At 52.7% G+C, this 17,398-nt stretch overlaps 6 protein-coding genes across 6 annotated transcripts; 3 read left to right on the plus strand and 3 right to left on the minus strand.

Annotated features, from left to right (window-relative positions):
* Positions 1-612: 612 nt before the first annotated feature.
* A1O3_02355 (uncharacterized protein) lies at positions 613-1,566 on the plus strand (the record flags this gene model as incomplete). Its single annotated transcript, XM_007732496.1, has 1 exon — positions 613-1,566. One exon carries the CDS (start codon positions 613-615, stop codon positions 1,564-1,566), a length of 954 nt encoding a protein of 317 aa, XP_007730686.1.
* A 722-nt stretch (positions 1,567-2,288) lies between these two features.
* Positions 2,289-4,482, plus strand: A1O3_02356 (uncharacterized protein; the record flags this gene model as incomplete). Its single annotated transcript, XM_007732497.1, has 2 exons — positions 2,289-2,684; positions 2,746-4,482. 2 exons carry the CDS (start codon positions 2,289-2,291, stop codon positions 4,480-4,482), a joined length of 2,133 nt encoding a protein of 710 aa, XP_007730687.1.
* A 1,135-nt stretch (positions 4,483-5,617) lies between these two features.
* A1O3_02357 (uncharacterized protein) lies at positions 5,618-7,298 on the minus strand (the record flags this gene model as incomplete). The annotated part of the gene is made up of 4 exons (XM_007732498.1): positions 5,618-6,306; positions 6,371-6,547; positions 6,612-6,826; positions 6,883-7,298. 4 exons carry the CDS (start codon positions 7,296-7,298, stop codon positions 5,618-5,620), a joined length of 1,497 nt encoding a protein of 498 aa, XP_007730688.1.
* Positions 7,299-8,275: 977 nt separating this feature from the next.
* On the plus strand, positions 8,276-10,731 carry A1O3_02358 (uncharacterized protein; the record flags this gene model as incomplete). The annotated part of the gene is made up of 7 exons (XM_007732499.1): positions 8,276-8,439; positions 8,513-8,958; positions 9,008-9,087; positions 9,142-9,374; positions 9,422-9,749; positions 9,817-9,885; positions 9,970-10,731. 7 exons carry the CDS (start codon positions 8,276-8,278, stop codon positions 10,729-10,731), a joined length of 2,082 nt encoding a protein of 693 aa, XP_007730689.1.
* Positions 10,732-12,560: 1,829 nt separating this feature from the next.
* Positions 12,561-14,800, minus strand: A1O3_02359 (uncharacterized protein; the record flags this gene model as incomplete). Its single annotated transcript, XM_007732500.1, has 2 exons — positions 12,561-13,161; positions 13,257-14,800. The coding sequence occupies 2 exons, from the start codon at positions 14,798-14,800 to the stop codon at positions 12,561-12,563; spliced, it is 2,145 nt and encodes a 714-aa protein (XP_007730690.1).
* A 611-nt stretch (positions 14,801-15,411) lies between these two features.
* Positions 15,412-17,043, minus strand: A1O3_02360 (uncharacterized protein; the record flags this gene model as incomplete). Its single annotated transcript, XM_007732501.1, has 1 exon — positions 15,412-17,043. The coding sequence occupies one exon, from the start codon at positions 17,041-17,043 to the stop codon at positions 15,412-15,414; it is 1,632 nt and encodes a 543-aa protein (XP_007730691.1).
* Positions 17,044-17,398: the final 355 nt, after the last annotated feature.

The following is a 17,398-nucleotide window of genomic DNA, read 5'->3' on the forward strand; positions in this document are numbered from 1 at the left end:
CAGGGAGTCAGCGCTGCTACTTCACGGCATCAGGTCATCAGGTCATGTCTGTAGATATTCAATCTCTGATATGAGCATTTCACAGGTCCCGTCCATCCCAGTTTCTCTGTGTCGCTGCTTTGGAGAGGACCAAGCCATTGTCGCGGCCCTTGGCGGCTGTTAAAGCGGCGAGTGTGGCGTTGTGGCTTTCAATTGTGGTCATGGCCACTACTTTCATTGCACTTCAACGTTCCCACCATCTCATTGTCAAACAGGTATGCTAACCCTGGCCACTTGCTGTCCATCGTCGACTTCCTTCAAGCCTCATTTGTCTCTCTTTGTCTAGTGACATAGCAGGCCCTTGAGTTGTCACTTCTAGCGGACAGCCTGCTCTTTGAACGGTGGTTATCATTAAGGGAATTGTTCCCATCCCAGTCCTCTTCCTCGTGGGATGCTTAGATTTTCCCAGCATCTTTCTTCCAAGGCGGGGCGGGGGATTCTATTTTTCTGTCTGTCTGCCGCTGAAGGAGGGGCTTGTTTGGCCGATTACATACATCAACAAGAGCTCATTACCTTTGCAGTGGCGGCTCAATCGTCCGAGTCAGACCGAACAGTTTCTGATTTCCCATCAACATGGCTGCCCCCTCGGACTACCATGCCGACCAGAGCACCACCTACGTTCGATCCTTTCCTTACCGCGACGAACGGCCATCCCGGCTGCCACGAGTCCTTATCTCCCCTCCTCAACTCGACTATAGTCACAGCAGGCCAACTTATCATGTCTTGAGCACGCCATTCGAGCTGAGGTCTGGTGAATATGGGGATCCCGTGTTTTTACGATCCTTGACTGCCTGCTACGACCTCAACATGCGCCACTCGGGGCTTACGTGGCAATATGAAATGCGCAGAACGGCTCAGCCCATCCTCCCCTTTCTCTATCTGGGTCCAAGTAGTGCTGCAAAAGATCCAGAATTCATAAACCGCACTGGTATCACTCTACTTGTCGCAGTCCGCCATACCAGCTCAGTCAAAACCAGACCCAACCTGCCAGATCCTGCCCTGTTCACTTCAAGCGCGGGGATATCTACGCTGACTCTCGACTTTGGGTCTCCCTTCGACTTCATTCCCAGACTCCGCCCAGTCATAAAGGCCATCAATGACCACCTGGCTGCAACATGTAGCCAGACACCCTCACAAGGTATGCTCGACATCAGAGGCAGGGTTTTGGTCTATTGCGAGTCTGGAAATGAGAGATCGATGGTGCTGATAGCAGCGTATCTGATGGTGATGTTCGGCATCGATCCTGTATCGGCCATTCATGTCATTCAGTCACAACGTTACTCCGTCATTACATCCGCCGAAATGAACAACGTGCTTTTTGATCTACAGGAGATCATCAAAGCTGAACGGCAAGTTGCGGCAGCTTCACCCTCAGGGTTGCCTCCAAGACCTGTCAAGCGGAACATCGACTATATGTATGACTCGGATGATGACGCAGGACTGGAGTATCAACGCTGTGATAGCGCTCAAGTCAGGGAAGGAGTTGCTCCATTTGCAGATGTCGACGACTGGGTTGTGAAGGCCTAAGATCCTGGTTGATGAGCTGGCTAATAGTCAGCTGCAACCAAGCTCACTCCCCTTCTGAAAGCACCAATAGACACAATCTGTTCTAGGTTGCTACTGAAGCTTTCCCGGCTAAGAGACCGATTGCTTGTCGTGCTGCTGTGGATGCTTCTCCTCAAGCAGATCGTTCCTCCCGCCGAGCAGCTACGATAATAGACATCTGCACGAGTCGAACACGAGGCCCTCCATTCCGAGCCTCAAACCTTAGCAAAAGGAAGTCTTCCTGTCACAATTATGATCCATCATATGTGGATCAAGCAGGACGGAGCGTTGAAGCTATTTCCTCAGCTTACAATGCTAGCATATGCAGTTAATGGTCACTTCTGCTTGCAAAAGAATCACTCCAACCGGCTTATTATGCTGTAAGTCACAAGTCTTTGGCATTTTGAGCTCAAACTGAGCAAGAGCTGATCGTGTCAGTCACGCTCTTTGCAAGCAGACATTGTTCGCCGATATGATATATTGTCACGAACTTTCTGCCGCACTCATCAAAGCCCGGAACACAATGGTCGCGTACGGCAACAATTCATATGCCGTACCCCTAACGTTTTGCGCCGTGATCAATTCACCTCTTCACATTTCTTTTTCGTGTCCACTCATTTGTTGTGCTTAGCCTTTGCATCACTGTTCATCTCTTCAACGACACTCTCTCCTGTGGATGCAACATATCATCGCTCGTCAAAACCATGCATCTTAGGAGCATTATCAAACCGCCGGCTCGCTATGAAGACCTTGAGGCTCCAGCGACTCAATCACCAAATGCCACGAAACCAGTGTATCCTGCTAAACTTAGAGCGCGGATTGTCCCATTCAACCCAAATCACCCGCCCGCGGCCTTCCCATCTCTCCCATTAACGGCACACCAACCGCACGGATCTACCATTAACACTCCTCCAGCCAATCTGTCCGAGGTGCCTACAAATACGACTTCACCCTCTGAGACATCTCTTGGCAGGAATCTCGTCCATGCCACCGATCCCGTCAAGGGCCCCTATACAGCACAACCCCATCCCAGCTCTTGTGAACAGCTCAGTGCCACTGGCAGTGATTCTGAAATGGACGATGATGATACAGACACGGATGTGAGTGATGTTGTTCTCTGCGTATTTATAGAAGGGCCAAAACTGATGCACACATCTACAGGATGATGACATTCCTACTTGGAATTCACTTCCCTTGTCTCTGCAATATCACATCTACACACGCCTTTCTAGCCTTTACTCCCCGCAAGATTTGGCGGAAGTTCTAGGGTTGAAAGACGATGAAGCGACAGAAATCGCGGCCGCGGTGCACCTCCGCCATGTACATCCCGCATCACTGGCAGAGATATGGAACTATTGCTCCCGCAATGGCGCCCAAGTCCCTGGACTTGATCAGTCAGTATCTTGGATAGATCCCGCTTTACTTAGCACCTTCATGGATTACATGTTGTTCGCCAGCAAATATGAACTCGCCTATGGATCCGAAGTTCGATTGGCTGCAGACTTTCTGTCCCTTTGCTCACTTCCGGTCGAACTGCTTGGTACATGGCTACCAGACCCTCACGAACCCCGTGGCAGTGCGTTCTTGACCCATGCCTCTGGAATGCTAAGACATGATGGTGATTCGACTCGACTCGACTCTGGCTACTCCTCCTTTACAGAAATTGACCATACTGACAGAGAAGGAGAACGCGATCAAACCATCAAAAGTGCAGAGTCAAGGGCAGAGGAGAGCCTGGAAGATGGTCCGGTGACACGAAAGAAGCAGCCCGTTCAGCAGTCTACACCAGCTCGTGTCATGAAGAATCGCGAGGCCAAGAAGAATAATCCGAAGTATACGGTTCCTAAGTCACAAAAGAAACAGGGCCGCCATCCTCTTGCTATTGTGACGATGCCTGATGCATCGGCAAGCCCGCCACGAAGCAGCTTCGAGAAGACACAGCCCACAGATACTCGACGCGCCGGTTCCAGAGAACTTCGAGCTCGTATCAACCTCAATGCCACCGCAGCAACGCCTGCTTCGGAGACGAGTGAAAAGCAGGAATATTCGGCGAGGGCGCGTCCGGGACACTTGGTTCTCAAATTCAAGAACAAGGTCGGTCTTGCTGCAATGCGCAAACAGAGCGACAAAGAGAGCGACGATGTCTCGAGCGAGAAGGGCTCTACCTCCTCTATACAGTCCAACAAGACAACTTCCGTTCCCAGCAAACTCTCGGGACATGCTCCTCCTGGGAAGCTCAGGATTGACACGAGAATGTCTTCTTTCAGCAGGAGACTGCTAATGAATGCCGGATCGCCGAGATCACCTTCTTATTCTCCCATGTCATTGTGCTCGCCGAGATCCCCTTCTTATTCTCCAATCTCCGAGAATGAAGACTTGCAAGAGTTCCAGGCCCTTCTTCGAGGCTCAAGTGCACAGAACCTACGGACTGGCGCGCCTGGTCGGAATTTGAACAGTGTGTCGGCCCACCATAGCAATCAGGTCTCCTCGGACACACAGAGTCCCAGAAATATCATCGCAGCAGTGAGTGGAACTCGACCTCAAGACCAGAGTGAGAAGCCGCACCCAAGAATCATGCTCATCCTGAGACAACCGAAGACTGCTGGAGCTGCCGACCAGCACGGCGAACCTGGCAAATTTGATAACAGACAAAACAAGTTCCCCGGCCATCTGCCATCGGACGGTAACGACGGAATCGGTACAGCCACATCAGTGGCACGCATCTCGGCCAAAGCGAAGACAGGCAAGAGAGGCGCAAACCCTGGAACACCGGCGCGTAAAACAGCTCCGGTCAAGAGAGGCCCAAGAGGTCCGTACAAAAAGACGCGTGAACGGTTGGCGAGAGAAGCCAAGGCAGATCAAGCCAGGACTCGGTCTGCATTATTTCCAAAGAAGTAAGAAAGAACGATCCAAGGTGGATCAAGGAGAACAATCAAAGTGTTTAGTTTGTCAGACGGCGAAGCTGCCTCTCATCCCAGGCCGAGTCACGACGGACGGTGCGATCAGAACCCAAAAGAACACCGATCCCGAGACGAGACCCAGGATAGTAGGCATGAACAGTTCGTGTCAGATTCCGTTCATTGTCAGAGTCAGGGAGCCATGAAAAGCAAGAGCCAAAGCAACAGCAGAGCAGGCATTATTCGGAGCTAAGATTCATCGTCATTGCATTCTTGTCAGGAGGACCAGGGCCACGATATTGCGGAGCAGACAGTCTTCGGGGCCGCATCTGGATACTAGGTGGATATGCCGCTGGGCTGGGCTGGGCTGGGCTGGGCTGTGCTCCGCATTCATGTTGTTGGCAAATCATCGAATCACCCCTACACCTTTTCTTGGCTGAGATTTGCTGGGCAGGGACTGTGACATGGCAGGGACTTTTCTTCATGTTTTTTTCATGATAACAGACCCTGCAGACTCGCTGCTTGTACTTGAAGTATTCCGAGTGGTAGTCGGTCACGAGATACGACACCATTCAATGGAGTTCAAGTCCAACGTTGCTGGTATGTTCAGTTGACTTGACAGTGCACGTTCATGGCTCAATAGGTAGTAAAAGTCATCCCAGCCTTGCGTATTACCTCCATGTATTATATTAAAAAAGGGCTATCAAGTCCAAAGTCCAAAGTCGTCGACCATACAGCAGTACTCGTAGATGGACTAAGTTAGTCCGTCGGTCCCTCCCGAGGCTCTACTGATTACTGCTAACTTGATTGGTCTAGTACTATGACTAGTTCAGCCCCGTCACTCTTGACATGGTTAGATCCCTTGAAGATCTAAGCCTTGGACATATATAGATCCAGCTACGGAGTATTAGTACTAGCTAAGCTTGGTCGACACTAGCAAGTGGCACGTACAAAAATAGGTAGACGAGTAGACTGCGGGTATGGTGAGAAAGAGAAACACAGTCTTCTATATCCGTCTCTATATGCATCTCTATATTTCTTTCCGGACAAAATCTCTGTAAAGGCCGTAAAGTCATCAGGCCGCCTTGGATACCTGGGACAAGATCACCAGACTATGGCGATGGCTATAGCTACGGCTACACCACCGCGACTGGAACGGGCTGGATAGCGGTGGCACCCTTGGTGAACGCGTCGTCGGCGTTGACACCATAGTCACTGTTGTCTTTGGAGCCGCCACTGTGGCCGTCAACTTCGGTCTGGTCTTCTGCTGGGGTACGTCCAAGAATACCCTTGGCGCGGCCTCTCTTCTCTAGCCAGGCAATCAGAACAATGAGGGGGATTGTGGCAGCACCGGTGGCCAAGCTCGCGATGTAGCCTTTGCGATAGTTCGGAGCGTCCGTGACGGGATAGAAGATCAGCGGCCACCAGCTCACAAAGGCGAAGTCGAACGAGTTCATAAAGCCGGTCGTGATGGCCCGCAGCTGCTCGTCGTGTGATGTCAACTCGGCCATCCAGGTGTACCAGACTGCCTGCGGGGCGTATGTAGTACCCATCAGGTAGAATGCAAAGAAGTATGCTCCGTTGCTGCTGTACGGGCCGCCCAGGAGGATGGCGCTTCCGATGACGAAGGTGAAGCCAATGGCGAGGGACACCTGCCAGCGAGACCGGATCTTATCCGAGATGTAAGCGTAGAGAAAGGTGGCCACGATCCCGGTAGCGAAGACTCCTGTCGGATAGTTGTTCTGCTGGATAACGGTGTAGCCTCGGGAGGCCATCCACAATGGCATGACGTTGTTACCCAGCATCTGCACCGAAAGAGAGTACACTTTGTGGCAGTCAGCATCAAATTCTTTCCTTGCCAGGGGAAGGGAATGCAGAGCGAAACATACACATGAAGATGGTGGGAAGGAGCCAGAACTGCCAGCTGAAAAGCACCCGCCATAGGACGGAGAGATCCCAACTGTGTTTCCGACTGGTGCCCAGTCTAATCGCAGCATACTCTCTTTCGTCGGGGGTTAAGAACCAAGCGTGTTTGTGGGATGGGAGGTCAGGGATGAAGAACCAGCCTAGAAGATCAGTCAGTCATGTTTTCCTCGTCTGGTGAAACTTTCTAAGCTCTTGTCGTCTTACCGAACAGCGCGATTGGAATCGTGGTGACAGAAACAACAATGAAGATCAATCGCCACGCCGGAAGGCCGTGCTTGCCCGACAGAGAGCCCAAGAGGCCGGCTTGAATCCAGCCTCCGGCCATGTTGCCTATATTGCCAAAGGCGCAGAAGATGGCGGCTCTCTTGCCAAGCTCGGACTGTTTATACCAGGATGCGTAGATGTAATGTGCTCCGACACTGGCCAAAGGGTAAGTGCAAGTCCATTTCCCAATTCAGTTGGACGATCGGCTTACTAGCAAATGGCGGAGAGGGCGCCTTCGAACCCATTGAGCACAAAGACCTGCCATACATGGTCGACGCGGAAGGTAACGAGGGTGAGGATGGACCAGAGAGTATTTGCGGCGACGAAGACGTATCGGGGCCGGGCGATGGTCAAGAGCGAGGTCGAGGGCATCTGAAACACGGCATAGGTGACGGTGTAGATGGTGTGCATGTAATTGAAGTCTTTTCCTTGGAAATTCAGGGCCGTCTTCATGCCGCTGATGTAGGCCGTGCTGTAGCTGGCCCGATTGATGCCGAAGAGGAACCAGATAAGCGAGAAGTAGATGAGGACGGTGAAATCAAGCTTGATCAGGAGCGACCGCTCGACTCCCGCGGGGCCCCATATTGAGAGCTTGACCTTCTCGAGGAGGGGTTTGATCGGCGCCATGGGTCGACGAAGGCTTCTAGAAGCAAGAGGAGTATGGATTACCCGTACAGGACAACAGACGCCAAACGCCAGACACCACTGGCAGGCTGGGGGAGGGGAGAGGAGGGGAACGCCTCGAGACAGGTAGGATATCTACAGCGTAGCTTTCGAACTGCTCCTGCTGGGGGAGGGCGTCTGCATCGAGCTATTTGTAGCTGCTCAGCGGCGGGCGGGCGCAGGCAGAGGGGCAAGCCGCGGTGAACACATTTCGAGGGCTGATGGTGCAATCGCAGTCGCAATCGCAGGGATGGATATAGGACGGGACGGAGGGCGGGACTCCAGAATATGGTACAGTAGCAGCGGGCGAGGAAGTGAGATCAAGCTATCGGTTTGATATTTGATGGCGCCAGTCGGTGCCAGTGGTGGACCTGTCAAACGCTCGTCGTTCGTATTAATCGCACCATACTCAAGCCTGGTGTGGTGGTACATCCCGAGCACACACTACTACTCACTGAATATACGTACGTACTCAGGACCCCTGTGGAGGACTTCTCCGTCGTAGTGATACTGTACTTAGTTCTGTACATAGCTACTCTGTGCAACCTCCGCTACGCCAGCTTCCCACGCCGCCGTCTTCAACCCCCGCCGGATTGGCTGCCATGTACGAAGCAGTTCAACCCCCAGGCCTTCTAAGCCCACAGCTTATACCGCATTGTTCCTAGACCCGCCGTCTCTGCGGTCGGCCCTCCTTCCTCGTCCCCTCCTGCGCCGGTTTAGTGCTGTATCACGACATATAATGGATACAAGGTGCGAGGGTGGTTACGAGACAGGCAGCAGACTCGCAACGGGAACGATTGCCGTATAAGGCACAACAAGAGATCTTCGAGAAATAAAACTGGCCTAGGCCTCTGCGAGATATCCGAGCACCCAGCATCCAGCATCCAGCACCCGATCGCGCCACTAACAGCAGGACTATTACTATTGCTGTTCCTCTTACCATGGCACAGCGTACAACGCTAACCTTTGGCGACTCCGGGATTCGGACATCTGGAATCTTCAGTCGTCCATCTGATACCCTCACCAGCGCACGCCAGCCGCTGCTCGTCCTGATCCATGGCGGGGGCACCAATGCCTCGTACTTCGACAACGACGAGTTCCATTCGTCAGTTCTGCCATCCCAATCTAAGACCTAATACCTAGCAGTCTATAGAGAAGACTGACCGCCCGTGGCACAGCGTTCCTACGGATTTCAACAAGCTCGGCTTCGATGTCTTGAACATCAACCGCACCGGCTACGGAGGGAACCCGATCCCCAATACCGCAACCCCGATCTTCGATTCCATCCCAGTGTATGCCGACTTCATTGCCCATGTCTACCAACTCCACGGCTCTCAGGGCGGTATCGTCCTCATCGGCCATTCACTTGGCGCAGCCATCTCCCTCATCATCGCTGCACAACACGGCAACCGTCTGCCTTTGCTTGGGGTCAGTGCCCTTGGAGTCATTCCCAGCAAGACCCGGCCCAAGCTCGGCATTTTTGAATCTCTCAAGAGCAATCCGGGCAATGAAAGAGTTCCACGCACCGGTCCGCCGTCGGCACAGGATCTGCGTGCGTTTCTGGGCGCCCCAGAGTTCTTTGACCTGGCAAAGGCCCCAGCCACGCTGCCTATCTTCGAGGATGGTGAGTGCTGTCTACGGTCAGAGAAGGCAGCTTACTGACACACAGACAGCGGTGGTGAAGGAGCTGCTGGAATGGCTCGATCCTGCCACTCAGGACAGGCTTATCACCGAGATTGGTCCTGCGGTTCAAGTACGTGGCCACTCCCATCTCATTGCACATGCCACGGCGACTGACAGAAAGCAGGTCCCGTTACAATATCTGGCCGCCGAGATTGAGATAAGTTGGAACAGCCTGGAAGAAGGTCGCCCGATCTTTGACGAGGCCAAAAAGATCTTCACCCACGTTCCTCGCTTGGATAGCGACATCCTTCTCGGAGGTGGTCATAATTACGAATTCTCCGTGAACTCCCAGAGGCTGCTGGATCGTCGAGTACAGTTCATAAGGAGTTTAGTAAGTAGTCCGAGCCCCAGCGAGCAGTAGCAGTAGCAGCTGGGTTGATGCCAATCAAATAGATCGGAGATAGCCATGATCATGATCATGATCCTGATCCCGCTTCATTCCAGCGAGTGCCTGTCCTCGATCTCGATCAAGCCCAGAGCCCAGACACGCGACCATTGTTTCTGCAGCAGCTTCGGAATGCACTGCTGCACGTTGGCTTCTTCTATCTGAAGAACACGGGGATCTACCAAGAGCTCACGCACGCCCTGATCTCCAAGACGCGCGAGTTCTTCGATCTGCCGCTGGAGGAGAAGCTCAAAGTCGAGATGGTGAACAGCAAGCACTTTCTTGGCTATGCACGACTGGGGACCGAGATCACGGCCCAGAAGTCGGACTTTCGCGAGCAGATTGACGTAGGCGCGACCCCCGGCTGTTCTGTTCTGTTGGAACATGGTGCTGACCGGAGATCCTATACTGTAGTTTGCCACGGAATTGCCGGCTCCAGGACCGAGCGAGCCGGTCTATCGTAACCTACGCGGCCCCAACCAGGTAGGTCTGTCCATGGTCGACCTCGACCGCGACCGCACCCTTAAAGGCAAAGACAGTTGCTGACCTGACCTCACCGCCCTCCAGTGGCCGGCTGAGCATGGAAATGCAAACTCAATCCTCGGGTTTCGCGACACTATCGAACGATATCTTTCGCAAGCGACTAATCTGTCTCAGCAGCTGACCCGGTTGATTGCCGAGAGCCTCGAGATCTCGCCCGACTCATTTGACGGCTTGTTCGACACTCCCAACCACAATAAGCTGAAGCTGATCAAATACCCGCCGCCGAAGCCCGACGACAGAGACGTCCAAGGGGTTGGGCCGCACCAAGACTATTGTTTCCTGACCCTTCTCCTTCAAGCCTCTGACCATCGAGGGCTTGAGGTGCAGAACAAATCAGGGGACTGGATCCCTGCCTCGCCGATCCCGGACACTCTGGTCATCAACATAGGCCGCGCGCTCGAAGCCGTCACTGGTGGTCTGTGCAAAGCCACCACACATCGAGTGAACTTGAACGCGGAGAACTTTGTCGATGGGCACGGTCGTCCACTGGGGCCACGATACTCCATGCCCGTGTTTCAGGGCCTGTCGCTCGACTTGTCCGCCAAAGACATTCGTCTCCAAATTCCGCAGCATGTGAAAGACCTGGTGCAAGATCAGGAGATTCAGACCAAAGCTGAGAGGACTTTCAACGACATGTTCCAGAGAAAGCTGGGCGAAGGTACTTTCCTAGCTAGATTGACTAGTCACAAAGATGTCGCCCAGCGCTGGTACCCAGAACTCCTACAGGAAGCTTTGCGGGCGCAGCAGGTTTTTAAAGAAAACAAACGTGTCTCGGCTTCAGCATAGAAAATGAAAAGGAATTTCTTTGCCTACGTACTGTACCTTTGTGAAGTTCCATGCCTGAGGAGCGTGACTCTTCGGTTTCCGGCTTCGTTGGTGACGGGAGAGCTAGACAATCTCTTTCCCTTATCCTGGCAAGTACCAGGGAGTTTCCCAAACTAGGAGTCCTAGTCCATGTTTCCCAAGGAGGAGTCCTAGTCCAAGTCCATGTTGCCGATCGGGATATGAGAGTGTGGTCCGAATGCCGTACAACACCTCTGAGGTTCCGATCGCATTCCTCGGCCGAAGGTGTGCCATTGGATCCAAGTTGCCACTGATCGTCGATGGTACGGATAGGCAGCCATATCCAAGACATGCAATGAGGCCGAGAAACAGCTACAGCCTCTAGAAGACGAAAAGAAACCATCCAATGAGGCCGAGAAGATGAAGAGGAACCATGGTCATGACTCATAGTATGCACGTGTAGTCAGGACTCGTACCTACAGTCAGGCTCGATTGCTGTGGCGCATAGACAGGCCTACGCGCCCAAGGGTGCATAAATGCCTCCAAGCCTTAGCCTCCGGACAGACTATTCACTCGCACTCCACACCGCAAGTCCCGTTAGTATATCACAATCACATGGATTTTGTATGTTGAAGAATCAAGATCCAAACCCAGCTCGCTCTAGGCATGGGATCATAAGGAGGAGAAGAACATGCATTGGAAAGGTGGGTGTAGGAGGAGAAGAACATACACCGGAAAGGCGGGTGTTTGCATAGCATGCTTAGTATCATCTTAAGATGCTATGTAGTTCGTTCACTTCACGCCTTGTCTCGACTTCTTTTTCTTCTTGCTTCCCCTCTTTATCCGTCCCCTCCCCCTGGTCCGTCACCCATGTCGAGTCTGCCATGGCTATATAGTATATAGTATATAGTGTATACCAACCTAGGAGGATTAGAGTGGACCGGAGGCTCGCTAGCTGTTATGGCACCAGAGGGGGGTGAATGAATAACCGACCCCAAATCAGAACCAGAATCCAAGAGAGATATCTTCTCTTGCATCTTGTCCAAGTCTCGAAACAAGTCATTCATTCTACGCCCTTTGATCGTTCGTAGTCTGTTCAGTGGCCACAATTGGGGCTTGTGAGGCACGTCTTGATGGCGACTACCTAATACCTATACTTACTCCTTAGGCTTACTCTCAGGCAGGTTAATAGCTAGCACCTTGAGGCTTGGACAGCACGTCTTCTCAAACCTGCATACTATATAGTAATCAAAGCGCCCTCTTCGAGCATGGTGAGAAGTGGATGTTCGCAGTTGGTACTAATTAGTAATTAAATACACGCTAGTGCCAACCACTATGCTGTTCTGGGTATTTATAAGCTATATACGGCTAGTCTGTCATAGGGACTAAAACCGGTCCACTTCCCAATATCGCGTCGTGTGGACTCCGTACAGAGTATCCGTCCTCCATACCTACCTAGGTACTCCGTCCTTCGTACTGAATGTACCTCCTGTATGGGACGATTCCTCCAGCTTGATCCTGAACCATTCCATTGTAAGGTTGGTACCAATTAGCTCGGGAGATGCCTTCCCTCATCATCATTTCTCCCTTGTAGAAAGTAGCAGTACACACAATCATCAACTGATATAAAAGAATCAGTCCCGGAGCCTGAAGAGACGTCGGCTCTCAATAGCGACAGACAAGGACAAGAACCTTCCCCTCCAATGCTGCCCCTGGCAAACCAGCCTCAAAGAATGGACAATTGAGGTGCCGTCGCCGCTCGAGGAAGGAAAAAAAGAAAAAGAAAAAAGATACCCGAATAGAAGGATATGTTCCTGGGCAAAGACAGCGGATCAATAGATCGGTCTGCCCTCATCCCATCTCCTGATCTCCAGGTTCGATCGATCCTCTGCTCTCTCGATTTTCACATTACCGCCACCCGCCCCTGCCCGGCCATCCATAATCGCTCCTCCAGACCTTCGTCCCTCCAGGCCTGGTGCCAAATCCACGGGCCCAATCCATTCCCACACTCGACTCCATTCACCAGACTTTCCGCCCTCCCTCGTGGCTGCTCTCACGTTCGAATTTCCCTCCACAATCTTCCTCACGTTCTGCCACACCCGTTCCCTCTCTGACGCGCTGAAGACATTTCTCAGTACGTCGTCCCTGAGTTGGCTGACGCTGATAAATGCTTCTGGAGCCCGTCCATCTTCTTTAAGGGCTGCCTGAGTCGCCAACCGGTCCAACGTGGTGGCAACCAATCCTGGAATTTGCGCTGTAGCTTGTCGATGGGCCCTGAGTTTGTTGCGTCCGTACGCCACACTGGAGAGAAGAAGCATTAAAATTGCAACAGAGCCTCGATGTTGCGCAAGCGTTCGGAGTACGGATCGTCGGACTGCGCAGGCGAGAGGGAGTCTGGCGAGAGAGGAGCTTGAGAGGAGGATTCCCCCAGACCTGATGGCGAAACAGAGACACTTGGTCAGTCAGCGATTCGCAAAGTTTGACATGAACGAAAATTCCGGTGTCGAGGAATGAATAAACCAACTTACCCATCGTGAGTCACTGTCACTTCCTCTCTGCCCAAGATATCCCCCAATGCACCACGCCAAAGATCTTCGAATTCATCGGGACTCATTCCCTTTCTCCTTGCGCTAGAGACGGTCTTCTTCAGATCTTGCTCCTCAATTTCTACCTTTGATGCTTTGGATTTCGTCACCGTCTGGGCGGCTCCTGTGGAAGACTGGACTGGCTGTTTTGAGCTGGTGATCTGGTCACCACATTCATACGCTGCTCGTCTTTCCCGGAGTTCTTCGACAGCCCGGTCGGCAACGGCCTTGATTCTCCTCTCTTTTTCACTATCGGGCTCACAGGTGGGAGGCAGCGGTACTAGGCCATTGAGGCTTAGTGGATGAGGCTTGAGAACGAAATCACTCTCGCACTGAACTTGCATGTCGGGATAGCAGATCGCATGTTGCGGGCAGGGTTCACATGCTGGCTGGAGGTTTTCGTGAACCCAAGAAGGAATGTGCGGATTAGACGCCAGAGACCAATTGGGCTCGCCCACTCCACAATACCCGACGTTGACTTTTTCTTGTCGATACCACGCTCCTAAAGCTGCCAGGGCCGTGGTGATGACAACCAAAGGCGCAGTTTTGGCAACTGTACTAGGTGGTTGTGTCTTTTTTCGCCGCACTAGTGTCGAAGTCCTGGCTGGCACGACCTGGCCATTCCTTTCTTCTTCGGCAAGCTCCCGAGTGGCATCTGGGGTAAACTCTTCGGTCACTGGTAAGTCGTCTTCTGTCTCACTTGAACTAGTTCTTGAGGTTGGAAGTGAATGCCTCGTTCGTGGTTGCGCAGCCCCTCCCGAGGTGGTGGATGGTGAAGTTGTCTGTCTGCGTTTGCTTGGGCTTTTGCTCGTGCTTGTCACAGGAAGGGATTTTCGTGATCTGGAGGTGGATTTTCGTCGGTCAGACGCCGAAGGTGGACTGGACCCTGATTGAAAGGGGTTTTCATCCGAGAATGGACTGGTCCCCGATTCCAAAGATTCCCTCTTCAGTCGAATATCAGGCTCTTCAATCTTGACGAAAGGGTCGGGTACAGCTTGGATTGGAGCACTCTTTCGCGACTTGCGAGGCGACTTTTCCGCTTCTGGTTCAGTGTCAGACACTCGTGGCGTCCTGGTTGTTCTCCGTCGGCTTGTAGATTTCGTGCGCAAAGACGTTGAGGGTGTCGCGGCCAGTGAATCTGTGGCGGACAGATCGGACTTGCTCTTTCTGCTTCGCGGTGTTTTCGGAGCTGGCGGAGGAGGCATCAATTGTTTGCCACCTCCATCCTCCCCATCGACTGTACTTTCTTGACTGCTAGGAACATCCGTTATGCCTTTGCTTGTGCGCCGGACTCTGGCTTGTGCCTTGAGCAACTTGTTCGCGTGCTGTACCACGTCTTGCTCTAGAATCTCCAGCAGCTGGCCCTTCTTTGCCGACGCAGGGTACGCGACATTGTGCGACACGAGGATCGATCGTATTTTGGGGATGGTCAGAGTGTTGAGGTCGAACCCTGGTTGGAGATAGTAGAGTTCGTCCTCTTCCGCCATGGTTATGACGACTTGCAGTCACCGAGCGGTCGATGTCAGGTCGCTGAGTCTGGATAGGCGGCAGACGCAGGTGGAGGCTGCCAAATGTGCAGAACAGAGTGATGAGACAAGAGCAAAGGAGGCGAAAAGAGAATTGATTTTCTCTTCCAACTTATTGAGCCACTTAGCCAGGCCGGAGCACCCTGTAAACAAAGGAACCCCACCCGGGCCTGGGATTGCGCCAGTGGGAATTGCGGCACACCCCAACCCGGGTCGGTCATGTGACTGCAGCCTGGCGCTTGCCGGTCACGTGGCAGACCTCTCCAAGGCAGCCACCATTTCGGTGGCGGTGGCGTTGGCGTAGGAGGCTGAAGGCCGTCAGCCATCATGATCAATGGCACCTAGTAGTTGGGAGTCATTAAAGCGTAGAGTGATGCTATGTGTGTCTCAAGATGCGTCCCAGATTGTTCTATACGCCTCTTGGGCCTGTGTCCTCTGAACAAGAAATAGAGTCATCTGCTGTCGGATAAGAATTAAGTCGTGATCATAATCATACACTCGCTTCGCCCAAATGCCCGTATAGTCGTGTAATAAGCCTTCAGAGACCCCTCCCGTCCATGCAATGAAAAAACCTACACTTCACCCCACGCGCCGCCTGAAGCCAGTATACTTCCACTCCCAACACTCCCGCCAATGTCCCAGTAATTCCGACTTGAACCACTCCTCACTACAGAAGCCTTCCTGCTACTCCGAACGCTTTCGCTGGCACAGCTGCTTGCAGGTCTTCTGATGTTTGTTCTGGATTCTCGTCGTATTCTCACTGGAGACCGCTGAGCCCGAGCAACCAGAGGGTGATGTTGACGGATGATTGCGGCGCGCGTTGCTGCATCATCCGTAGTTTGTCCTAACGCTTGTGCCGATTGTGTCGGGGGCCTTGTGACAAACTTGTCTCTCAAATATCTGAAAACCATCTTCAAGTCGAGCTCTCGTTCCCAGTATTCTCGCTCGCGCTGAAGGTTCACAGATGAATCAAGTGGCGATGCGACAGAGACAGGATCTTCCTCGAAACCCCAACTCTCAGCGTGGGTCGTGTCTTGCACAGTAGGTGGAAAGTTGGGAGTCAACATCGAGGTTGTAGTGTCTCTTGTTTGTGCATTCCCAGTAGTTGAGGCCAGGGGTGTGGGAGACGTGGGTTGAGGCATGGATACCGGCATGCCCGCGTAGTCAGGACTTCGGGAGTAAACAGTGAAAGCCCCAGGATGAGGCGAAAGTTGATGGACAAGAACTCCCAGTTCTCGAGCGATGCGTTGGAGGAGCCGATCCCTCCAGGAATCGTCATCTGTATTGTTGCTGCCCTCCAAAACCTGCTCGGGAATCGTGGGCAGACCACCCGAAGATGCTGGGCTGGCCTCGGCGTCCTCTGGGAGACTTTCGCCAAATATCACAGAAAGAAGTGGTTCATCAATGCCAATGACGTCGCGGATGAACTTCCTGGTGATGCGTCGCCAGAATGGTTCATAATCTTGAAGATCTTGTGTAGACTTGGAGATAAAGTCACTCTGCTTTGGTGTCGATCCCAATACATCTTCATTGTGAGAAGCGAAGGTGTCATGATAGCCAGACTGACGTGAGTCCCTGCGCAGGCGGCGACGAGTCTCCTTTTCCACCTCTTCTATCAATGCTTGACTTTGCTCAATGCGCCATCTCTCTATCCTCATTCGTTTCTCTTCTTTGGCCTGGAACTCAATCTCGTCGATAGTGTCTAATCTCCTTTGAACGCTGGACGGGCGCCTATGATGTCCATCATACTTTCTCTTGGAGTTGTAAGCCTCGTGTTGCCATAACTGCTCCAATACGGGAGGGCTCGACGCAGGAAACGTCCCCAATCCGTCATGTGCGGGTAGAACAGCACCCGGCGTCTGATTGGTAACGGTCGGATACAAAGGATGTTCGCGGAAAGCATGCAATCCGTCGTCGAGGCTGTCAAGGTCACCATCTTCTGTGACATCCTCATCCAGGACTGAAGATTCATGTCTACCGGACCTGCCCGCAGTATTGAGGGAGATATCGCTTGTTCTTGATAGCCCGACCGTATGACTCGTTTGCGTTCGGGTGACAGTCGACTCCGCCTGGGAGGGTGAGAAGAGCACCCATTCTTGAGAATCCTCGACTGCCGGTCGCAATTGCGATTGAGACGACGACTCTTGAGATGGGTTTATGTTGATGGCGATAGGGCGCGGTGCAGCGGATTGTTGGAAAGCCATGATTCCCAACCCGCGAACGTACGGGTGGGCCGTGCTGCAGTGAGCACGAAATGTAGAGGGCCTTTCGAGAGGAGCGTTCAGTCAATGGATGAAGAAGGGCAGGCTCTTTGTCTCATCAATTACCCTCCTCGTTTATATCTCCCAAGTGAGGGCTCTTGAAGGTGGATAGGTCGAAGCCCTGCTCGTGTCCAGGAGGTGTAAAGTACGTAGTAGGTAGTCTTCGGGCGTAGTCACCGGGTCGGGTGGGGATGACGAGGGCGCGGGTCCAGATGGCGTGGCTAGTACAGATGCTTTCTCGTCCGGGTGGACTGTAGGATGATTGAGAAGAAGTGAGAACTTGATATTGGGCACGGAA

Source organism: Capronia epimyces (assembly GCF_000585565.1).
Source record: "Capronia epimyces CBS 606.96 chromosome Unknown aczIQ-supercont1.2, whole genome shotgun sequence".
In the NCBI taxonomy this organism is placed as follows: Eukaryota; Fungi; Ascomycota; class Eurotiomycetes; order Chaetothyriales; family Herpotrichiellaceae; genus Capronia; species Capronia epimyces.